General features: G+C 37.5%; 1 protein-coding gene across 1 annotated transcript in view; it reads left to right on the top strand.

Annotated features, from left to right (window-relative positions):
• Window positions 1-22,931, top strand: part of STPG2 (sperm tail PG-rich repeat containing 2) — a 517,806-nt gene that overhangs the window by 454,684 nt on the left and 40,191 nt on the right. Inside the window, exon 14 of the mRNA XM_088792041.1 lies at window positions 2,721-2,828. Within this exon, the coding sequence (XP_088648167.1) occupies window positions 2,721-2,828 (108 nt within the window). The remainder of the gene's footprint in view (window positions 1-2,720; window positions 2,829-22,931) is intronic.

Genomic DNA, 22,931 nt, shown 5'->3' with positions numbered 1-22,931 from the left:
ACTTCCTTGGAAATTCACAAAGCACATCAGAATGCTAGAGGTTCTAAGGAAATGTACAATGTAGACATAAGAATAGGTGTAATTTAGTGTTTGCAGACCTACTCAGCAGCAGAAGAAGTTGTCTGGAAGACTCACTATAATCTTGCAGAACTAATAACTCACCATGAATCATCTTTATGGAAAAGTCATATTAACGTCTTGTTTAATCTGGGCCCTCATATTCAGGGACACTGAATAACATATGTGGGGGCGGAGCCCCAGAGAGTAGTTTCCAGGCTCTCGGCCTCACATAGACAGGTGCCTGGCTCAGGTAGTGAATGGTCATCAACTGTGATTGCATGGCCATCAGCTGTGGCTAGTTGGCCGTCAGCTGTAACCAGTGAGCCATTGGCCACAATATAACTGCTGTGGCTACGCTAGGAAAGAAGGAGGAGAAGAGAGAAAGAATGGGGGCTAGCAAGAAGATGGCGGCTGGGCTGGCAAGTGTAGATGGCGGTTTGCGGACAGTGTGAATCCAGCCTCCAGTGAGAGTATAGTGCCGCCAGAGAGAATATAGTGGTATGACTCCCCTACCTATGGCTCCGTGGGTGTTCCTTTTTGGCCTCACCATATCCTGCGTTCTTGTATGGGGAGCGGGGGCAGAGACCCCGCAGGTCGCCCGGCACGACAACATATTTAAAATTTCCTTGATACAAATCAAAAAATAACAACATCAACAAAACAAATATCAAACTGGTATTTGCATGCTTTCATCAACTTTGTTTTTAAACTAAATGTTTAGCACTGAAATACAGTGTGTATAAGATGGTCCTGAGGGAATCTAAACTACATGTAAACTTCCTATGATCACTAGATCAGATGTAGATGGAACACAGGAGCCACCTACCACCATTTTCAAGACTAAACTTATAATGTTTATGTTTCAGATTATTATTCAGTTGCTTCCCAACTGAGATTTTGGAAAATACTTATTAACATAGCCATAAATCATGTTTTAACATGGGGTGTAGCTATTTTATTCCATAGTACAGTAGTTTTTATGTCTATAAGGAAGGTCATTTTTTTTCTCATCATTAGGTCAATTGCTGATCCCCAGAGCCTTGATTTTTTGAAAAGTTTTATGTAGCCTTTTCTACTTTGGGCCTGCAGTTGACTTTGCTATAGGGCCTTCTGGGGACAGAGCCCGGAGAGCAGTTTCCAGGCTCTCAACCTCACGTAGAAAAGTGCTGGTTCAGGTAGTAGATGGCCATCCACTGTGACTAGTTGGCCATCAGCTGTAACCAGTTAGCCATCAGCCACTAATATAACTTCCGTGGCTACGCTAGGGGCTGGGTTGGTTGGTTGGGCAGAGAAGCGGACGGCAGGTTGTGGATCGTGTGGCTCCTACTTCCTGTGTCTCAACCAGCCACCAGTGAGAATATAATGGTATGACTCCCCTATCTATGGCTCCGTGGGTGTTCCTTCTATAGAAATAGAAGTTGTCAAAGTGATCACATTATATCAGGTATGTTTATCAGAGGCTGTGGGGGCAGAGCCCCAGAAAGTAGTTTCCAGGCTCTCGGCCTCACATAGACAGGTGCCTGGCTCAGGTAGTAAATGGTCATCAACTGTGATTGCATGGCCATCAGCTGTGGCTAGTTGGCCGTCAGCTGTAACCAGTGAGCCATTGGCCACTAATATAACTGCTGTGGCTAGGCTAGCAGAGAGAGGAGAGTGGAGGAGAGTGAAAGAGAGTCGTCGGTGGGTTGCAGACAAAACGGACAGCGGGTCGCACGTCCAGTGAACCCAGCCTCCAGTGAGACTGTAGTGGTATGACTCCCCTACCTATGGCTCCGTGGGTGTTCCTTTTTGGCCTCACCATATCCTGCGTTATGTGGGGAGCGGTACTAGAGACCCTGCAGGCCTCCCTGCACGACAAATGGCGCAGCGAGCAGGGTCCCCCGCACGACAGAGGCATTTAACACATACACATATCACAGATATTTAAGAAGAGGGCCTTCAGGCAGAGTTATTGCTTTAACCTAGAATCAGTCAAGAATAGGATTTATGAAGAGATATATAAAAGTCTTTGTTGTTGTTGTGTTTTTTGTTTTTTGTTTTTAAATCTCTAAAGAAGTTTATAAAAGTCGGTCTACACTGGTTCTGCATTAGCCTGGGATGGCTTGCTTCTTCCCAAAACAGTATGTCATTCAAGTGCACTGCTAAGTAGCAATGTTTTGTTTGATTATTGTTTTGTATCAAATTCTCTTGCCATGACTTAATGGTGGTCTCACAGAGCCCATTTTACATTCTCCCTGGTATGTCTCAACAGTGCATTTCAGATGGTCCCCCTTAAAAGTTATCCAGTGAGAAGTGCAGCACTCATGAGTCATCAGGGGCCCCTAAGTGTGCAACCTGGACTAGAATCATTGAAAAGTTCATCTTTTTCACCTTAGAACAGATGGAAGCAGCTAGGGTAAATGATAGACAGAAGGGGAACAGACTTCATTACACCTTCAGAGTTAATATTGACCTGGGAAAAATACAATGATTTCAAAGTTTGTCCTACTAACTGAGAAAGTCTTCTTAATTAGAGGTAATGTCAAAAAGGTGGCTTTTCCCCCAAATTCCTGCTCACCTACCATCTGCTGCTGATAAAGGTTGGCAATTAAGCAATGTTAAGAGTAAGTTCTAATTACCTTCCTACCCCTGTATCTCATTCCCTTGTTGCTCTTTGATAGCCTAATTGAAGGCCTCCCCATGTGTGAATCACATCTTCAGCTGCATGCCAGCTCCTTCTGCCTGAATATGCAGAAGTCAGAAATCATCGTAAAGCCAGTTGCCTTCAGGTAAGTGTCTGATGTTAAAAACATATTGTTACTTTTCTGTATCTGCTCATCTTATTTTACCCGTATTACTCTGAGTGCAGTGGTGATAGCAGTTCTAAATTTAATACTCCAAGAATGGTTCTTGTCAATTACCCTAATCCTCCCCTCTGGTAAACTTGATATGCAGTGGAAGTGGCAGCCTTTCTCACCAAGCCCTGTGTGTTGAGATCTATGCAGTCATATTCTATTGGTGTCACCTCTTCTTTTATAAGTTGCAGAAACAAGTTTCAGAGTCTCTATTTTCGGTAGGGACATTGTGCTTCCTGTACTTTGGGTATTGCCAGTAGAGAACAGAAAAAAAAGAGCAGTATTATTTTGGAAGTTACTTATGACTGCTGAGGAATAAGAACTGATATGCCCTCAGAATGCGAGGTAAAACTATGATATTCAGACTCCATGCTATTATGGCGTTTTTTGGAGGAAAGATCACACTGACCTGGAAAAGTACAAAATAATCGTTTGACTCCATCATAAATATATCTTTACAAGTGGTGCCCAGAATCCACAGAAGATCCCCAAATATCTGAGTCCATGAAATTTATTTATATCCAGCATCTGTTCAATTTTTTCAGTAATTATTTTAGCAAAAACTGAAGAGCCAGATTCTGATAATTTTCCACTTTATCACACAATTCAGAAATGCATAAAAAAATCACAGGCAGTTATTCTTCATGGAGTACTTAAAGGAGCAAAGCCATATGCTTCTCTGTTTGGGATGATTATAAATCTTTAGACATTAAATGTAGTTGCCTTTAAACCTGATATTAACTCCAAAACAAACAATTTCATGTGAACAACTCAACATCTAGAATACCTGTGTACAAAAACAGTTAATTAGGTTCATGCATGTATCCATGCAAACAATTACAAATGGCTTTTGTGTGTTTGCATGAATAATCAAAGTAGGCTATAAATTAACACATTATTTTTTCTTTAAAATAGTCCACCAGGACTTGAAGTCACAGAATATTAGGTATCTACCAAAGTGAAGGATCTAAGATAGAAAAAGAGAAAACAAGACAGAAGCCACAGTGCCTTTGGTACTGTGCACTTCCCAGTCTTGGAAGTGACACACCATCATTTCTGCCACATTTAAGTGGTCACGCGGACAAACCCTAGTATAATATGGAAGGAGCCTACACGAGAGTTAATACCAGGAGGCATAGAGCATTGAGGGCCATCTTGAAACTAGCTACTATAAGTGGGGAGCTGGGCATATTGACTGCATGACTAGGAGTATAAACCATTGCTAATTAAGGTATAATCCAAGGATTGGCATCACTTGGGAGATAAGTGGAAATGCTGAATCTCAGGCCTCATCTCAGATCTTCTGAATTAGAACCTATATTTTAATAACGTCCCCAGGTGATTTGTAACCATGCCGTACTATATCCTGAGAAGCACTAAGTTAGAACAAATTACTGATTCAGATACTTTGCCTTTTCAAAGTAATTGCCTTGAGTCATATACCTAGTTCAAAGAGACTGTCGTTTCTTGAAATCTTCTATGAAGTTTGCTTCGAGACAGATCATGAGGCACCTTAAGAAATCAATATCTTCCCCATAAGGCCACACTACCTTACTGTAATCATAACAACATTTCATCCTTTGGTCACACAAATTTTATTTAACTGAGTTGGCTCAATGATATTTAATTTATTTTCAAAACACCAAAAGCCCATTTAAAGAATAAAATCTATTCTACAGTATGGATATTAATAATGTATTGCATCCGCCAAAGGTCATTCCTAAAGTATAATGCAGTTTTCAGAAACAGCAGCCTGAGTTTCTAGCCTCTCAACTTCTTCTGAAAGAAGTATGATCTTGCCCTCAAATAATTTGAATCCAGTGGTGAACTGAGTCTGACCAAAAGCACAACAAAGCTCTGACCAAACTAAAATACAGATTACATTAACTCAGGCTCTAATACCAATAGCCTGAGAGAATAAGGGGCCTAACGCCCAGCAGAGCACAGTGCATGGGTTCCCAGTCTCAGGGGAGGACCCCGACCACCTGGAGGACAGTAAAGGTCATCACTGTACTAACCACCAGAAACAGAAGTCCCAAATACTTCAGTCCATTGCATTTTGGTATTGGAGTCACCAAGGAAAACACAACATAAACAAGCCATGGATGGAAAAATGCATCACTTACATAGAGAAGACACAAAGCGAGATCATCTTCTATAGTGGGTGTCAGTTTTTCATGGCCAGTGGGTCTCTCAGTAGCCAGCACAGGGCAATTCTCCTATGGTACTCTTCTTGTGCTACCGTGGAAGGACCCCATCCCTGCCCTGTGGAGAAGAGAGATAACAGTGTGGTTGGACAAGTGTTCTAGGACACACAAGTCAAGCAGAACCAAAGAGCACCCACTGAGCATGAAACAGGGAAAGTAATTCCCACACAATGTGAAAAGCCTGGTGCGGGCTGTGTGAGCTCTCTCTCTCTTGGGAAACAAGTATGCTAGCCCCAAGGCCCAGTCTTACCAGGGGGTCAAAAGACTGTGAACATGAGACTACCTTTCCCAACATACAAACTTCTCTAGGTAGCAAATATATTTAGCATCTTGTTTTTTTTTGTTGTTGTTTACACATTGTAACTGTCATGTGATAACAACTTATCAAACACATAACAAAGTAAAAAAAAATGTATATATAGTCAAAGAGGAAAGAGTCAATAAAATCAGTCTCAGAGATGGAGGAGATGTTGAAATTATCTGACAAATACTTTAAATAATCATGAGAAATATGTTAAATATTCTACAGGAAAGGTTAGCAACTTCAGGGAACAACAGAAGAGAGATGAAAACTATAGAAAAAAATGGCATTTCTAGGGATAAAAAGTATATGATATCAACCATATGGAATTTATTTGATGAGCTAATGTGATCTGGGCACAGTGTACCTGCATTAACGTCAATAGAACTTATCAGATCTGAAACTGATGAACACAGACACAAAAATCTTCAACAAAATATAGTGAATCAAATCAAGTAATACATAGAAAAGAATGACACATCATGATCAAGCAGAGTTTATCTCAGAAATGTTAAATTTGTTCAGAACTAACATTTTTTACCAATTTAATGACCATATTAGGAAGAAAAAATCATAAATTAACCTCAATAGAATCATAACAGACATTTAATAAAATTTAGCACCCATTTTAATCAAGAACTTTCAGCAAATGAGAAATAAAAGTAAACTTCCTCAGTCCGATGTAGGGCATCTATGGACAACCTGTAGCCACCATCAACCACAAGTCCTTACCAATTAAGCTAAGCTATCCTTATTTAGGGAAGTCTTGTCCTCTGCTTGTCTTCCCCTGCTAACCCTAACAATTTGAGGATAAATACATGGCAGTGATAATCTTGAACTTGGGTGTCCTTCAAGGTCTCAGGACATCCTTCATTTGATCAATTCAGAGTCTGCTATGTGTGAGGCACTGTGCTAGGTAATGGGGAATTATTTACAGTCCTTGTCCTTAAAGAACATATAGATAGATGGAAGAGGTAAAATAATAGCCCTTTACAGTAGAGGTTGACAATATGCTACTCCAGGGATAAGAACAGGCTACCATGGGCACATAGGCGGGCATTAACCTTGCCTGGGAAGGACAGGCCAGGGAGAAGTAAGGAAAGTCCTCCAGAGGTAGGTGAATATTAATCCATAAATTTGGCTGCTAGCCAGTAGTTTCTTGCTATAAAGCCCCAAGTACCAAATCCAATGCAGCCAAAAGGATTTCCCAGTGACCCCACGTGCTCTTGATCTTCTTCATTCGCAACATGCCAGAGAAAACATATTCATTTACTCCCACTTGAGCGCAAGGGAGTGTGAATCCAGCCTCAGCCCAGCCAAGGCTCAATGGTCCACTGCGACATACTGCTGGACCTTCTTTTAGCCTGGGTCCTGTGTGTGACAACTCATGCGGATCAGTCTGTCTTGGTCTTGGTCCTGCTTTGTCTGGAACCATCTTACTTAGTCATAATTTTCCATGTTCACTATTTCCAATTCATATGTATAGAAAGGACTGTATGATGAGCAGATACTAACATTTTTATGTGTTACCACAGAGGAAAAAGGAGAGTGATGAGTTGTTCTGACAAAACAAATTTCAAGTGCAAAAGCTCAGAGGTAAGAAGAGCATGGCTCTTTCATGGAACCCCAAGTGCTTCAGAAGTGACTTCTGAAAGCCAAGCACGGGGAGTTGAAGAGGAAGGGAGGGTCCAGGCCATGAAAGGACCTAGATGTCACACTGGGAAGTTTCAACTTTTCTTTCCCTTCGGCCAATGGAGAGCTATTGAAGAGTTGTAAGAAAGGAATGTGTCACTGCATAATTCAGTTTTGTTTTAAGAAATATTACCCTACTGACAATGTGAAAAGTGAACTTAAGAGGGCAAGATAGGAGTCTTGGAAACCATTTAGGAAATTGTTACTATAGAGGACTGCAAAATGATGACGCCATAATTCAAGGTGCTGGTACTAGGGTGGAGAGGAAAGGACAGATTCAAGAGATTGAATAGATAGCACTTAGTGGTTAATTGGACATGAGGAGTGACATAGGATAATTATGTTTTAGCCCTTCCTCCTTGGTCGTTCATCAAAGGATGTTTTTGAAACACTATAACTTTCCTATGTTTTATACTTCTTCACCAAGTCATGCACTTCTCCATTACCTTGTAAAAGCCTGAAAATGTTCATCCATTTAAAATGTTTTTTATTGTCAGTTCCTAAGATTGAAAAAATAAAATGTATCTTTGAACAAACTATCACATTACTTTCCAGTAAAAATCCCTGAATATAAAACACAAGTATATGGAAGAAAAGCACAAGATACAATTTTCATCTATTGTTAAAGAGCTTTATATGTTTATTTCCGTGGAAGCTTGAACTGAAAGAAATCTAAGGAAAAACAATATTTTAAATTATTTTTCTGGTTAACTCTAAATTAACCAGAGATCTCTCTTTATATCAATATCCATCGTGGAAAATCTTATTAAAATTAAATTGTCAATCCCTTGCTTTACTAGCTATATCATAGGGACCAAACATCATTTAATTTTTTGATGAGTCAAGGTTATTTTTGTACCTTTTAGTCATTATTATAAATATCAATCATTAATCACCCTTCAGCCCACTCTATATTCAGTAATGACTTGACTCATTAAGCTTACCAAAGAAAGAATAAGATCAATTTTCTTTAAGAAATGAATAACCTGATATAGAAAATAGCATAGTTTCAAGGGGGAAATTAAGTTAGCTTTCAGGGACACTCAAATTTAGACAGTGGGGGGCAGGGTGTTTTTATTTATAGATGTTGAGTGAGCAGTAGTAGTGCAAAGGCCTTAGGAAGGAGCATGCCTGGTGTATTCAAAGAACAGCAAGGCGGTGGGTAGGCTAGGATTGAGTGAGCAAGGAGAAGAGGTATAGGGATAAGATCTGAGAAGTGACCCTCTGTGGTGGTTTTAAAACTTAATTCCCCAAATCTTTGACACTCTTCCCATTGAGAGGTGGAGCCTGACTGCTCAATGTAGTTGAAGTTTTGCTGTGGCAGTTTCTAGGTCCAGACCTGCAGAAATAGGCACCTTCTCCTTACTGTTCCTTAGGATGCTTGTTCTTGGAACACAGCTGTCAGGCTGTGAGAAATGCGGCCATGGGAGGGAAGTATTTGGAGATTCCAGCTAACAGACCACTGACAGGCAGCATCAGTTGTCAGATGTGTAACTGGGAAAGCCTGTCAGATGATTCCAGCACAGACTCTAAGTGCATGAGAGAACCTGAGAGAGAGCCACATAGCGGAGCCAAATCAACCCCAGAACCATGAGAGAGAATAATAGCGTGGTCACTGTTCTTTTCATCTACTAATTTGGGGGATGATTTGTTATACAGCAATAGATAAATAATCAGAATACCGGTTTTATATCCAGTAAACTTTTTCAGGCCATTGTAAAACTTCAACCCTGAGTGATAGAGACTGTGAAATTTGAACTGAAGATTGATATAATTTGACTTAATATTTTAAAAATGTCACTGATTTTATAAAACAGTAAATACTGATTTGATAAAACTGATTTTATAAAACAGTAAATACTGATTTGGTAAAGAGGAAGGGGTAGAAGCAAGGAATTTAGGCCACTGACGTAACTGAGATAGGCGTGGGTTCACAGAGTTTGGGATCAAGGTGGTGGCAGTGAAGTGGGTAAGAACTGGTCACAGGATATATCTTAAGGGAGCAATAACAGAATTTCCTGAAAATATTGATGTGGGTCTGGTTTATTTTTATAATGCACATTCTCCCGGGTGATTTTTATTTATAAACATTTTCCTCTTAGCACAGAGCAGGATATATATGCATTTTTTTTTTTTTTTTTGCCTTGTTTCAGTCTACTTTTTAACATATTTGAAGGGAATATTGGAATAGCAGGCACTTACTGTTTCTATACATTCTATTTTATTTTATGGAAACTATTTTACCTGGTCACTGGAGGCCACTTTTAAAGCTTTCTTCAAACTTCCACAAATAAGTACTCCCTCTTCCCACTTTGTTTAAAGTAAGATAAATGAAAATTAGAAAACAAGTGGACAGATGTTACCTGGAGCCAATCTAGATGTTTTCTTTTGATATCTCTCACCTAGGGAAAGATTGAATTAGCATGAAAAAACTTAGTGAATCATCTTGTCTTATAAAAATAAATATATATTTACGGTCTATGGGAAGCCATGCACCCTTTTTAGCAGCTTCCAAATTTGTTATACTCTGGTAAAAATATAGTATGTCATGTCAACTATGCATTAAAGCAAAGTTTGCTTTCTGGGAATAGTTTGTCCAAAACTGATGAAGAGAATGAGTTTAGGGCAAGGGCCCAGGAGTTAAAAAAAAAAAAAAAAAAAAAAAAATGACACACAAAAAAAATAGTGCAAAAGTAATACAAGATAATAGAGAAAGGAAGGATTCAGAGATTCTGGATGTGAATGTGTATAAGGAAGAAAAGCTGATGAAATTATGAGTTGTCATCAAAACTATAAATAACAGCCCTGTGAGACCAACTGCTGACAAGCTGCCCTCTGACACTGAAGGGTGAGCATATATGTCACATCAATTTGAGATTGGTGTGTCTCTTCCAGCCCGAAGTCTGAACCATTTCAATAATTATTCACACAACTTTAAAGCACAATTTCCCAATGAAGAGAATCACCAGTCTAATCGGTAATGCTAAGTTTGCTAGATGAGATCTAAAAATTCAACCAATAAGTCACCAAATGCCTGCCAAATGTAGTGCCCTTCACAACTGGCTTCTGAAAGCATTGATTGTGGAAGATGGGGAATTAATATTTTCACTCTGACTTCTCATTTAAAGATAAGAGTGACTTTATCAGAACTGCTACAAAATCATAAATGAAAGGGAAATATGATGCCTGGTTATAACAGCTGCTGGACCATGTGCAACACCATTTCAGGAGGGGTAAGAAATGAAGCATGAAAATATAGTAGAGGCACCATTAGAGAGCCACATGAAGAATCTTCTGAAATTATAACTTAATTAGACCTCTGGGAAGAGAATGCCTTGCCAAATGCAGGTATTCATCTATCATATTCTGAAATATTTCTTCTCTTTATTATTCAAATGTACTTACTGAGAATAAGCTCACTGTCAACTAAAAAAAAAAAAAATGAATGTACACTGGAAAAATTACTAGAGTTCCAGATCTTTTTCTGTCACTAACACGTAAACCTGGGCAATTCATGACCCATCTGGTCATGGTTTCCCCATCAGGAAAACTGCAGTTTAAATACCTCTTCCCCGACTCCTTAAAGCCACCGTTTTGTTTTGGTTTTAGACTGGCTCACTCTAGACTATGGGGGGAAATGCAGGTGTTGGTTCTTGGTTGCTTCTGATTTGCACATGTGCACAGAGTCTCTGAGGCCTCCACTCATGACAATGCTGCCCGCCTTCTGGAACGTCTCCTCTCTCTAGGGTACAGCCTGTTGTCTATGTGAGTTAGTGGGGAGGTGAAGGTCCTCCTCTTTGTCACCTAGGTCCTTCAAATTAAAACAAGACCATAACACCAAGATATCAGGGCCAAAGGGACTGTATTACCGTGTTTCCCCGGAAATAAGACCTAGCCGGGCAATCAGCTCTAATGCGTCTTTTGGAGCAAAAATTAATATAAGACCCAGTCTTATTTTACTATAATATAAGACCAGGTCTATAATTAATATAATATAATATAATATAATATAATATAATATAATATAATATAATATAATATAATATAATATAATATAATATAATATAATAATGTGATACCTGGTCTTATTTTACTATAAGACCAGGTCTTATATAATAACGTATAATATAAGACCTGGTCTTATATTAATTTTTGCTCCAAAAGGCGCATTAGAGCTGATTGGCAGGCTGAGTCTTATTTTCGGGGAAACATGGTGTTGAAGGACTGGAGTACATTAAAAGGAAAATTATGATGGAAGAGGGCAAAAGTGAATATTATGCACTAAATATCTTTTCTAGAGTGAGTACTGCACAGGGAGAAAGTACCATTCTAAGGTACATCTCCTTTCTTAGCCTGGCTTCTCAGCCTTCAGATCCTATAGGACAGTGGAGGTGACAACTAGGGAAGTGGCTTTGAGTTCAGGTCCCTTCAAAAAGAGCAGATGTGAGGGCCTGGAAGCAGGCCCCATTGCTTGTGTGGTAATTTAAACTGCAGCAATGTTCAGCTGTAGGGTTTTTACTTCTCATGGCTGCATGTTGAATCTCTCCAAAACCATTTTCTCTCTTTTTTTTTATTTATTTTTTTATTTATTGAAGAATATTGGGGAACAGTGTGTTTTTCCAGGACCCATCAGCTCCAAGTCAAGTCGTGGTCCTTCAATCTAGTTGTGGAGGACGTAGCTCAGTTACAAGTCCAGTCGCCATTTTCAATCTTAGTTGCAGGGGGAGCAGCCCACTGTCCCATGTGGGAATTGAATTGGCAACCTTGCTGTTAAGAGCTCGTACTCTAACCAACTGAGCCATCTGGCTGCCCAAGTTTCTCTCTCTCTCTCTCTCTCTCTCTCTCTCTCTCTCTCTCTCTCTCTCTCTCTCTCTCTCTTCCTCTTTCCCTCTCATATATATTCATTCACTTATTTATTTTTCAAGTGTTAAAAGATAGCCTACACTCTGCCACGTTAATAATAAAATAATAAACAAGGCATTAAGCAACAAAATCTTGGATTGTGATTATGCTCTTAAGAAACAGTAAGATGAGTGAGAGTTGCACAGAGCAGACATTACTGTAGGAAGATAATCAAGACGGTCTCTCTGAGGAAATAATATGAGCTGATATATTGTTTATGAAGTTACAATGACAATTGTATTTACCTTGATGGTTTTTACTGAGGATTAAATGAGATAATGTGTGTGATGTGATTACCACTGAGTGACTCATAGATAGTGTTCAATAAATATTAGCAGCCATTATCCTTGTTATTTTTGTCATTAATCTTCGTAACAGTCTGGCAAGATATGCAAAGAAGATACTATGATTCTATTTAATAGGTGAGGAAACTGCAATTCAGAGATGCTAAAAGACTTTTCTGTGGCCACAGAACTTGTAAATGGTAAAGCCAAGTCTCACACCCCAATCTTTTGACTACTATTCCAGAGCACTTTCTGCACACACTCTCAAATCACTTGGGAGCAGCACCTCTTTATCTATGTATCTTTCTGTCTCTCCATCCATATTCATTCACCTATCTATCTATCTGCTTACATTAGTCGGGGTTTTCCAGAGAAAAAAGAGACCAATAGAATAAATATAGAGAGATATAGATATGTCCCTATGTGTCTCCTATCCTACAATAGGGGAGAGAGAGAGAGAGAGAGAAATTTTAAGGAATTGGCTCATGCGACTGTGGGCGCTGGCAAGTCTGAGATTTTTAAGGCAGGCGGGCAGGCTGGAGCAAGTGTTGATGTTGCCATCTTGAGTCTGGGGGCAGAATGCCTTTCTTTTCAGGGACCTCAGTCTTTTCTCTTAAAACCTTCAACTGACTAGATGAGGCCCACCCACATTATGGACAGTAATCTGCTTTCCTAAAAAAGTCTACTGATTTAAATGTTAATCACATCTAAACAACACCTAAACAGCAATAACTACACTCATATTCCCAAACAACTGGGTACTCTAGTCTATTCAAATTAGCATATAAAATCATGCATCTCCCTACCTATGTACCTAGGAGTGCATACTATTGTCACAGATCTTACTTGTACATTCAGCGATTGAATAAGAGGAAGCTGTCTGTTAGTTTTGGTTGTGGGCTTGGGAGGTACAGGAAGACTCAGATTCCTGGCAAGCATTCCTCCACGGATGCCCCTTAATAGAATGTGCCTCTTATTTTAAATGCCATAATAAATCACATGTTATTCTAGTTACATGCATTACTGTGGATGTGCACCACTGTTCCGGGAATCTGGTATAACTATTATGGGTTTGCATTAGTTGTAAGGGTTAATCCCCACTTGAACCCTTTACGTCATCGTTTCCTCTCTCTTCCATTAACTGTTGTTTATTTGCATTAATCTCTCCTTTAGATTTACCAGTGGGTCCTTTTCTTTAGTGTACACCCATGTTCAAACTTCTTTCTGCCCACACTTTCAGTATGCTCTCTCACTTTCCTGGCCTTAGCAGCCCAGCTGACCTGTGCTATCTACATTTCCCTTTCTTTAAGTCATGGAGGTCAAGCTTTAACCCTCTGGATGTAACTGACCCTACATTACAGAAGGTTGCCCATAACCTTCTACTCTCAAATCTAGTTGGCAATTTTCAATATTTTTCTCATGTGTTCTTCATGTGGTGATTGAAATTGTTGGCCGCCACTTGTTTGTGAAAAGTTTTTCTTTGGCTCCCACTGTAGTCTCTCCTTATTTCACTTCTACTTTTCAGATCATTCTAAATAAGTCTTCTTTCCTGGATTCTGTCTTTTCCATCTCATTTGGGGATAGTGTTCCCAGGATTATGTGTGTGTTTTTTTTTTTCCTTTTCTTGTCTTCAGTTTATTGCACCTACTTTCTTTGAGTAATTTCATACACTCCCAGCATTTCAACTAGAATCAATATGATTCAGACTCTGATGTACATCAGGATGCAATTTTTCTCCTGAGTTCTAACTCATATCTCCATTTAGCGTATGAACATGTACACTGGAATTTTCCACAGATACCTGGAACACCACGTGCTAAAACTAAACCAATTGAAGGCCACTCTTACTCCTCTCCCCCAATAACAATAATCTGGTCATCTTTTTTGTATCCCTTTTATAGTTAGTAGTATCACCATCTACCTAATTCCTGAGAAAGAATCCTTTTATATCTTCAATTTTTCTCCCTTTCTCCCACTGCCCTCCACCAGCTCCCGCAATAGCAATGATTAAATACTCATTAATATTTAGCAATATTATTGCAACAACCCCCTAACTTATCTCCCTACCGCTCTTCCACTCCCACCTGATTGTCTTCCACACTAACGCATAATTCTATTTTATTTTTAACAGTTATCAGTATTTCCAATAATTCTTTATTTGATTTTCACTACCCAGTAAAGCCCAAGCTCTTTAGGAGGACACAGGAGAACTTCATTGATTGGACCTCTTCATACTTCCAGGAAAGTGATTGCTTTCAGCTGTTGTTTTAAGGCCAGATACTGCCCCATATTAATCTATGCTTTTAATCCATGCTTCCACTACCTTCCATTCTTCAAATATACCTTATTGTGTTCTGTCCACCTGAAATACAAATCCTGTCACGATTTGCCTGTACAAGTCCTATTTATCTGTAAATTCCCTCTCAGAAATAACCTTATACAAAACCTTTCCTGAAACACCCACCCAGAAAGAACTAGTGACTCACATATTTTTGTTCAAAAATCATCATCTGGTTCAACTTCATCGTCTTGTTAAGAATTAATTTTGTACTACATTTGTCTTTATTACTAAAATGTGAAATGTCTTCCCAATGCAATTATAAGATTTCTGAAGATAATCTGATTCTGATTTTTCTTTTGATTACCCTATAAATTTAGTGCAAGGGTGAACTATAGGCACGGCTCAGTGAATATTTAATGCGTGGATTTCACAACTCAGAAGTCCCTTTAGTAGATTATATGAGTTTGCTTCACAGTCATTTAGTTTACTTGTCTATAATTCAGCAATTACCCACAACAACAAACAAAGATCATTGGGTTTCATTGATGGTTTGTGGCTTGGGACTTGCCTGCCTTTTTCTTTTTTATATTAAAATTTATTGGGTTGATGATTGTTAGTAAAGTTACATAGGTTTCGGGTGTATAATTCTGTATTACATCATCTACATATCACACTGTGTGTTCATCACCTTGAGTCCATTCTCCTTCCACCACCATATATTTGATCCCTTTTACCCTCATCTGCCACCCCCTGACTCTCCTTACTCTCTGGTAACCACTAAACTATTGTCTGTGCCTATGAATTTTTGTTTCTTCATTTGTTTGCCTTGTTCCTTTGTTGTTTTCGGTTTTATATACCACATATCAGTGAAATCCTTTGGTTCTTGACTTTTTCTGCTTGATTATTTTGCTTAGCATAATAATCTCAAGATCCATCCATGTTGTTGCAAATGACATAATTTCATTTTATGGCAGAATAGTATTCCATTGTGTATATGTACCACATCTTCTTTATCCAATCATCTATTGAAGGACACTTTGGTTGTTTCCATGGCTTGGCCACCATAAATAATGCGGATTGGTACAGCCCCTTTGGAAGACAGTGTTGAAGTTCCTCAAAAAATTAAGAATAGAATTACCATATGACCCAGCAATCCCTCTTCTGGGTATCTATCCATAAATCTGAAAACATTTATCCGTAAAGATATGTGTGCTCCTATGTTCATTGCTTTTTCCTTGCTATCTATCTTAAGGGGGATGAGCTTAGCAAGGCTCTTTTACAAAAGGAAAACAAATACACATTGCATCTTCTCAATATTTTGAGACCAGCATTTTTATTTCAAAATGTATGCTTAGCCTCAAGCAAAATAATGAAGTTAATGGTTTGCTTTGGGGCACTCCCACCCTGCTTTTGCAGTATCTTTCCCTTTCTGTTTACAAACTAATTTTCCATTTATATCTCCAGAGCACATGGTGTTCTGTGGGGCTCCCCATCAAACAACCTTGAAAACTGTCTCAGGTTACTATTCTTTCTTGAAACTATTAATCCTTCACACTGTTATTAAAAGTTGCTTTTACTGGACTAATAGATTAAGTGGCCTTAGATATGAGTGATCAAAAACACTTTGATGTGTTATCAGTCACAGATACATTTAAATTTTAAAGGACATCTCTAAAGATACATGTTTTTAAAATTGTATCTTTCTAATGGTGAAATGTTAGTTGCTTGGGGCAGGAGGGAGGCTGGCACCAAGGTATCTTGGAACAAAAGTAGCTGGCTATTCTCTTAGTCACGTGGTATTTATTTGAAGAGTTACTGGGAGTTGGCAAAATCCAAGATTTTGGCACTCCCCCCATAAGATTGCCCTCACTTCAAATGCCTGTTGCAAGTTTAGGGGTCCATAGAGCCACCCTGAATTCTGACCACCTAGCTATAAATTCAAGGGTTGCCTCTCCTCAGGTTCAATAATTTATAGGAAATACTCAAAGAACTTACTGAAAGCACCATACGTACAATTAATTTGTATTATAGCAACAGGATACAAACTAGAACCAGACAAAAGACAGATACATAGGGCCAAGGCTGGGAAAGTTCCAAATGCAAAGTTTACAGGGATGAGTTACATTCTCAAAATCAAAGTGTGACAATACTCAGAGTATTGCTAACCAGATACTTCAAAGGAACTGTGGTGTCCAAGTCTTTATTTAGTCTTCTTTATGTGGATATGACTGATCAAAACATTGGTCATGTGGCTGAACTCAATCTCCATCCTCCCTACTGTCCTCAGAGGTAAGACTGAGTCAAAGTCAAAACCTTTTAATCATATGATCGGTTTTTCTGGCAGAGTAGCCCCCATTTTGAGTCATTATTAACATAAACTATCAAATGTGGTTCATGGGCCCACCCCGAATAACAGATACTCCTAGCACTTGGGAAATTCCAAGGTTAGGAAGTTATTTCCTAAGAAATGGGGACCAAGGCCAACAAAATCCTTTATTACACAATAGTAAATACACTATTTTAACAACTTTCTTACAGAGCAGAAAAAATTTAGCTGCTCGGATTTCCATGTGTACATTTTTAAACCACATGTAAAACAAGTCAGTGGCCACAATTTATAAGGTATCTGTATCTTCATTCTCAAATACATTTATTAAAATAAATAAAACATAATACCAAACAATCAAATGCTGTTCATTTCCTAGATTCCCATATGAATCAGAGACAAATTCTTTTTTATTCCAAGCCATTTAAAAAAAATATGAACAATACTTTTTGCTATTTGAATTAAAATCTTTAGAAAAGGAAGAGTAAACTATAAGCTTAAGAGTCAGTGAAAACTCAAAATGGATCAAACATCTGAATTTAAGAGCTAATACTATAAAACTCTTAGAAAGAAACATAGAAGAAAATCTTCCTGACCTTGAATTTGGCAATGATTTTTCAAATATGACACCAAAAGCATAAACAATAAAAGAAAAAGTAACTTGGACCCATCAAAATGTAAAACTTGTGCAAGAAAGAACACTATCAAGAGAGTGGACATACAACCCACAGAAAGAGAGAAAATTTTTGCAAATCATGTATCTGATATGGGTTTAATATTGAGAATAAAGAACTCCTAGAACTTAAGAATAGAAACACGAAGAGCCCAATTATAAAATGGGTAAAGGACTTGAGTAGATATTTCTCTAAAGAAGATATATAAATGGCCAACAAACTCATGCAAAGATACCCAACATCACTAATAATTTGGGAAACACAAATCAAAACCACAATGAGATGCCACCTCACACTTAGTATAATAGCTGCTATCAACACACACACAACAGCAACAAAAAATACTCTAGAAAATACAAACATTGGTGAGGATGTAGAGAAATTGAAACCCTTGTGCACTGTTGGGAATGTAGAATGGTGCACCTGCTATGGAAAACAGTATAGCGGGACCTCAAAATATTAAAAATAGAATTATCACACAATCCAGCAATTCCACCTCTGTGTGTTATAAGCAAAAGTTCAGAGGATCCTTTTGAGAAATTAAGAGTTTATTCAGATAATGATTTGCAAACCAGGTAACGTAACTTGGTATAAATCAATTTGTTCCAAAATAGAAGGGATAGGGCAAGGTTTTTAAAGGCAAAAGTTGTAAGAAGCTAATGATTAAGGAGATGGTTTGCTAAAGGAAACAACACCAGAAACTTACATCATTCATTTTCTGACTGGTGGGGGCAACTAGATTTTCATTAGTCAGCGAATTAGTCGTTAAGCAAGTGGGGTTGTGAGATGAAAACAACGGGTAATGCCTGATTAAGCATTTATCAATGCCCTAGTTTCAGCCCAGGCCTGCAGAACAAAAAGGCTGGTTTTTGATTACATAATCATAGTACAGAGAGTATTATTTATCATCAATGCAAGGGCTACGATTTGTCAAACAGTACAATCAGCATGGAGGGGGCTGCTTGCTCTGCAGGTGGTTTTAGAGTCCAAAAGGGCAAAGTTATGCCTTGTAAGCAGCTTCAGAGCTCAAGCTCCAGAAATCAAAATGTTGGGCCACAAATTATGATATTAAAGTTCTTATATAAGTCCTTAGTATATACTGGAAAGAATTGAAAGCAGGGTATTATGCAAAGGCATGAATGTCAGAAGGCAGGGATCACTGGGGTCACTTTAAGGTCCGTCTGTCATACCCAGTTAGACATTACATGATTTTGTGTTCTCTCCCTGTGCTTAGCAAGTAAACTGATAACCAGGCTTAGGTTAATTTTTTTTTTTTTTTTTTTTGATACCTATACTCATTTAGAGGCAAAAATGGTGAGCATTTGTTAAAAGCACTGATTTTGGAGTATTTACGTAGATATGGAATCAAATACCGGTTCTAATGTATAATTTCAGACTAGTTATTTAAGTGCTGTGAGCATTGACTTACTCTTATAGAAAATACACATAAAATTACTTATCTAATAGTTTTTCATCAGAATTTAATGACGAAATACAGGTAACATATTTAGAAAAGTGAGACAATACAAATTATCTATTTTATATATTTTTTATTTTTATAAATAAAGGATGGATATATATATATATATATATATATATCCATCCTCCTGGTCTTCAGGCAAGAGTCAAAGTTATTATCAGGGCAAAAATAACGTGTTTTATAAGATATCTATATAGCATAAACCAGTCTGTCAAACAGATGCAATTTATGCCACATGAAGAGATTTTACTGATTACACATTTCATTTTAAGTCATTCTTTATTAATCTTAATATCAGTTTTTGGAAATTTAGATTTCACAAATTTATATTATTATGAGAAATACCAAACATAAAGCTCACATTTTAAATAATTCCTTCTCTAGAATTAGATTGGACTGGATGGATTTATTTATGTATGTATTTAGTGGACACACAAAATAATTGAACTCCTTAACAACTTTTTCTTTCTGTTTCTTCTTTGATTCCCACTTTCAGAAATGACTTTGTCTGCATGAGGTATCAAGCCATGGGAGTTCTTAAATATAAGAATCAAGTGGCAGCAGAGGGGACAATTTTTATAGCAACCATTGTTTTGTTATAGCATGTGGTCCATTCCATTTCACATTTATTGTTGAACTATAAAGCGTGGTTCATGGTATGAGTTCATGTACCAGCTGAATTTATTTTTGTCAATTAACAGCTGCATACGCTGCTGAGATCCTTTGGCTAATGTACTGTATTTAGTTCATATTACAGCATCCAATGCAGATCACACCAGGGCATGGTTGTCTCGCAGAGAACAATTTTATTATAGTTATTATTGTCGTTGGGGAAAATGTCCTTTAGCTTTTTATTGTGCTTCACTCATCGAAGATACATTGATAACTAGGTAGGTAGGTAGGTAAGTAGATAGATACTTCTTGTAAGTGATTCATACCATGTAATTTTGGCAATTTAGCCATATTAAAAGTGCTGCACTGAAAAATGAATAGAATTTTATAAATCAGAGGAAGTATAAGACTTGAGAAATAAAGTTAATTCTTAATTTGGTGGTTTAGGTCTATTCTTGTCTGTGTTTTTCTACTTTTTCTTTTTAATTCTTTGTTCTTCACAGCTATTTTTCTAAATGAGCATGAGATTCAGGAAAGAGATTTAGACTTGTAGTTCAAAGACCTGGGACCAGGTCTCAAACTTAATAATTAATTGTTTTGGTAAATCATAGAATTCTTTTTAGCCTCAACTTCTTCTTCTGTCTTACCTACCACACACAGTTAGAATGATTAAAAATATATAAATAATGTATTGATCGTGTCTCACAATTTCTTACCGATATATATCTTAAGGTTATGGGGATGTAGTTTTATAATCCTGGGACTCTGGGGCCAAGTCTGAACCAGTCACACACAAAACAATTACTTTGATTTTCTTGTTTTTTAAATAAAAAAATGTATATACCTTTTAAAATCTACACCTCAGTATATTGCATTAGCTTTAATAAAATGTTGTTTTATATTCATCTCTGAGTAAAATACATGTCATGCAAAGATATACTTTGACTGTAAGAATTTCATGGCATATGGCTGCTTTGTAAATATAACTGCTTTGTAAATTGTAACATCTTACACATCTGAATTATGTTAATAGATAAAGAAGGAAAGCCCTTCTCGGTGAAATAAGCTAATAATAATTTTTATTTCTCTAATAAAAGAATATGCTTAAATGAGATTAAGGAAGGCCAAAAATATGTGATAGAGGGATAAATATGAATATTCTATAATGGTTACTCAAAGTACACTTTAAGTAGTTATTAACAACAGACAGAAGATATCTTAAAAATTATACACCAGAACCGTATCAAATAAGTGCCTTTTAAGCAAGGTAATATTAAATACTTCATATACCTTGTCGTGAATAATAGCTTTAGATACCACCTTATAAAATGCAGTGAGCCTTTTACCGATCATGGCAAAGTAATTGAAGGGTGCGATTCAGTGGCAATTTAAATAATCCAGTCTTTATATATATAGTTATTAGGCTATTTCTAAGACCAATGTCTATATTAACTACTTTAATCTGACACTCAAGGTGAAGGATTGGCTCCAGGTACAACATGATTTGCTTTTGTGTGGGAGCTCACCAGATCATTCCAGACTCATACCAGCTATTTCACAGGGCTGCATGGTGGAAGCTAGGACTCTATTGCTTTCCAAATGTGCACATTTATTCAGACGCCTTCATCACCGAAGAAAATCTTAGGTTGGTGAACATTTAAATGTCACCATTTGACTGATGTCCACAGAGCTGCTTTGCATTACCAAATGATTGAAGAAATCACACAAGGCCATCTGGAGTGTATAGTTCGTGTGTCCTGAAGTTCCTACTCCAGAGATTTTACCATGTCTATATCACTGGAGCTATTCTTATAAAAATGGGTTTCCAAGGAAGCTGAATCATTTGATATACGATACAATAAATAGAGGAGAGAGCATAAATATGAAATGGAGAAAATTTACAGGGTAACTATATTCTTTCAATTTTTATGCCTCTACATTATATCATTACAATTCCATTCAGCTGTTCATTCTTTTAAAGTTGGTTAAACTGCTCTATTTAAGGATTTATGTACTAGATTCCTTACAAATATGGAACATAATTATCTGTGAATTATATTCTGAATATGGCACTTCTGAATCATTTCACGTGGCCCTCAGAGATAGAAATAGAAGGTCATATTTATGATTGCTTTAGCTTACTGTGTCTCACAAATGATTTTTATAAAACATGGTAAAAAAAAGAAAATCCTACCAAGTGATCATGTTGAACATAAAGCTAAGTGTAACTTCTAATTTTCTAATTATTTGTTTCTATCTTTATTCAATTATGGAGAAAGCTAAATCCCTAAACATGAATATATCTTTTCCAAAAGCTGTTTCTGCTCAAAGTAACTGCAAGTGTAAGTGGTTCCTACGGTTGTATTTATCTTCTTCAGCAATTTAACTCTCCATTATGTAAATTCAAAGACATTGAAAAATGCACCCCCATGTTCAGATATTGTTGAGGACTCCTTTCTCATTCATGCGTCAACTGGGAGCATGAGTTGTGAGAGCAATTTGTTATAGCAAAATTGCTAGAAACCGACCAATTGAAAGCCATTCAGTCTCTAAAAATATGAGCCAGTTTTCACAATAAGGCTGATTGGTAGAGAAAGTGAAAAAACAAAAAATTGGCCAATACTTATTTATTTTCACCATCTAGTAGTCCATTGGATGGGAGAAATAATTTAGCTATATTCTACAGATGTTCTTAAACAGAATGTTTCTTTCTTTAGTCCCTCTTTTGACTCTACTCATGTTTCGCCCCAAGTTATCACCAACATCCCATGAGTCATTCATTGATTAAGTGAACAAATATTTGTCATGTTTCAACTATGTGACAAGCATCTTTGTTAGGCACTGGAGATACAGCAAAACAGACAAAAATATCTGCCCTCATGAAGCTTATATTGGGGAAGGGAGAGGATAAAATATTAATTTGATTAAATAAAAATGCAAGGTAGGAAAATAAAGCAGGGAGGGTGGTTAGGACATTTCAGTATGGGAGGTGGAGGTTGCAATTTTTGCCACCGTGGCCAGGGAAGTTCTCATTGGGAAGGGGGGCATTTGAGGGGAGATCAAAAGGAAGAGTAGGGTGAGCCATGTGGCTATTTAGAGCTAAAAATCGAGGCACACATACAAATGCCCTGAAGTGAGAGCCTGATATTTAATGAATAGCAATTAGACTAGTATGTTAGAGCAGAGTGAACCAGCATGAGGTTATTAGGTGATGAAATCACAAAGGTGATGGGAGAGAGACAAATCACAGTGTGACTTGGAGGGCCTTGTAGGACTTT

Source organism: Rhinolophus sinicus, chromosome 1 (genome assembly GCF_057876585.1).
Source record: "Rhinolophus sinicus isolate RSI-liver-muscle chromosome 1, RSI-T2T, whole genome shotgun sequence".
NCBI lineage: Eukaryota > Metazoa > Chordata > Mammalia > Chiroptera > Rhinolophidae > Rhinolophus > Rhinolophus sinicus.
This window is presented reverse-complemented; position numbering and strand designations above follow the sequence as displayed.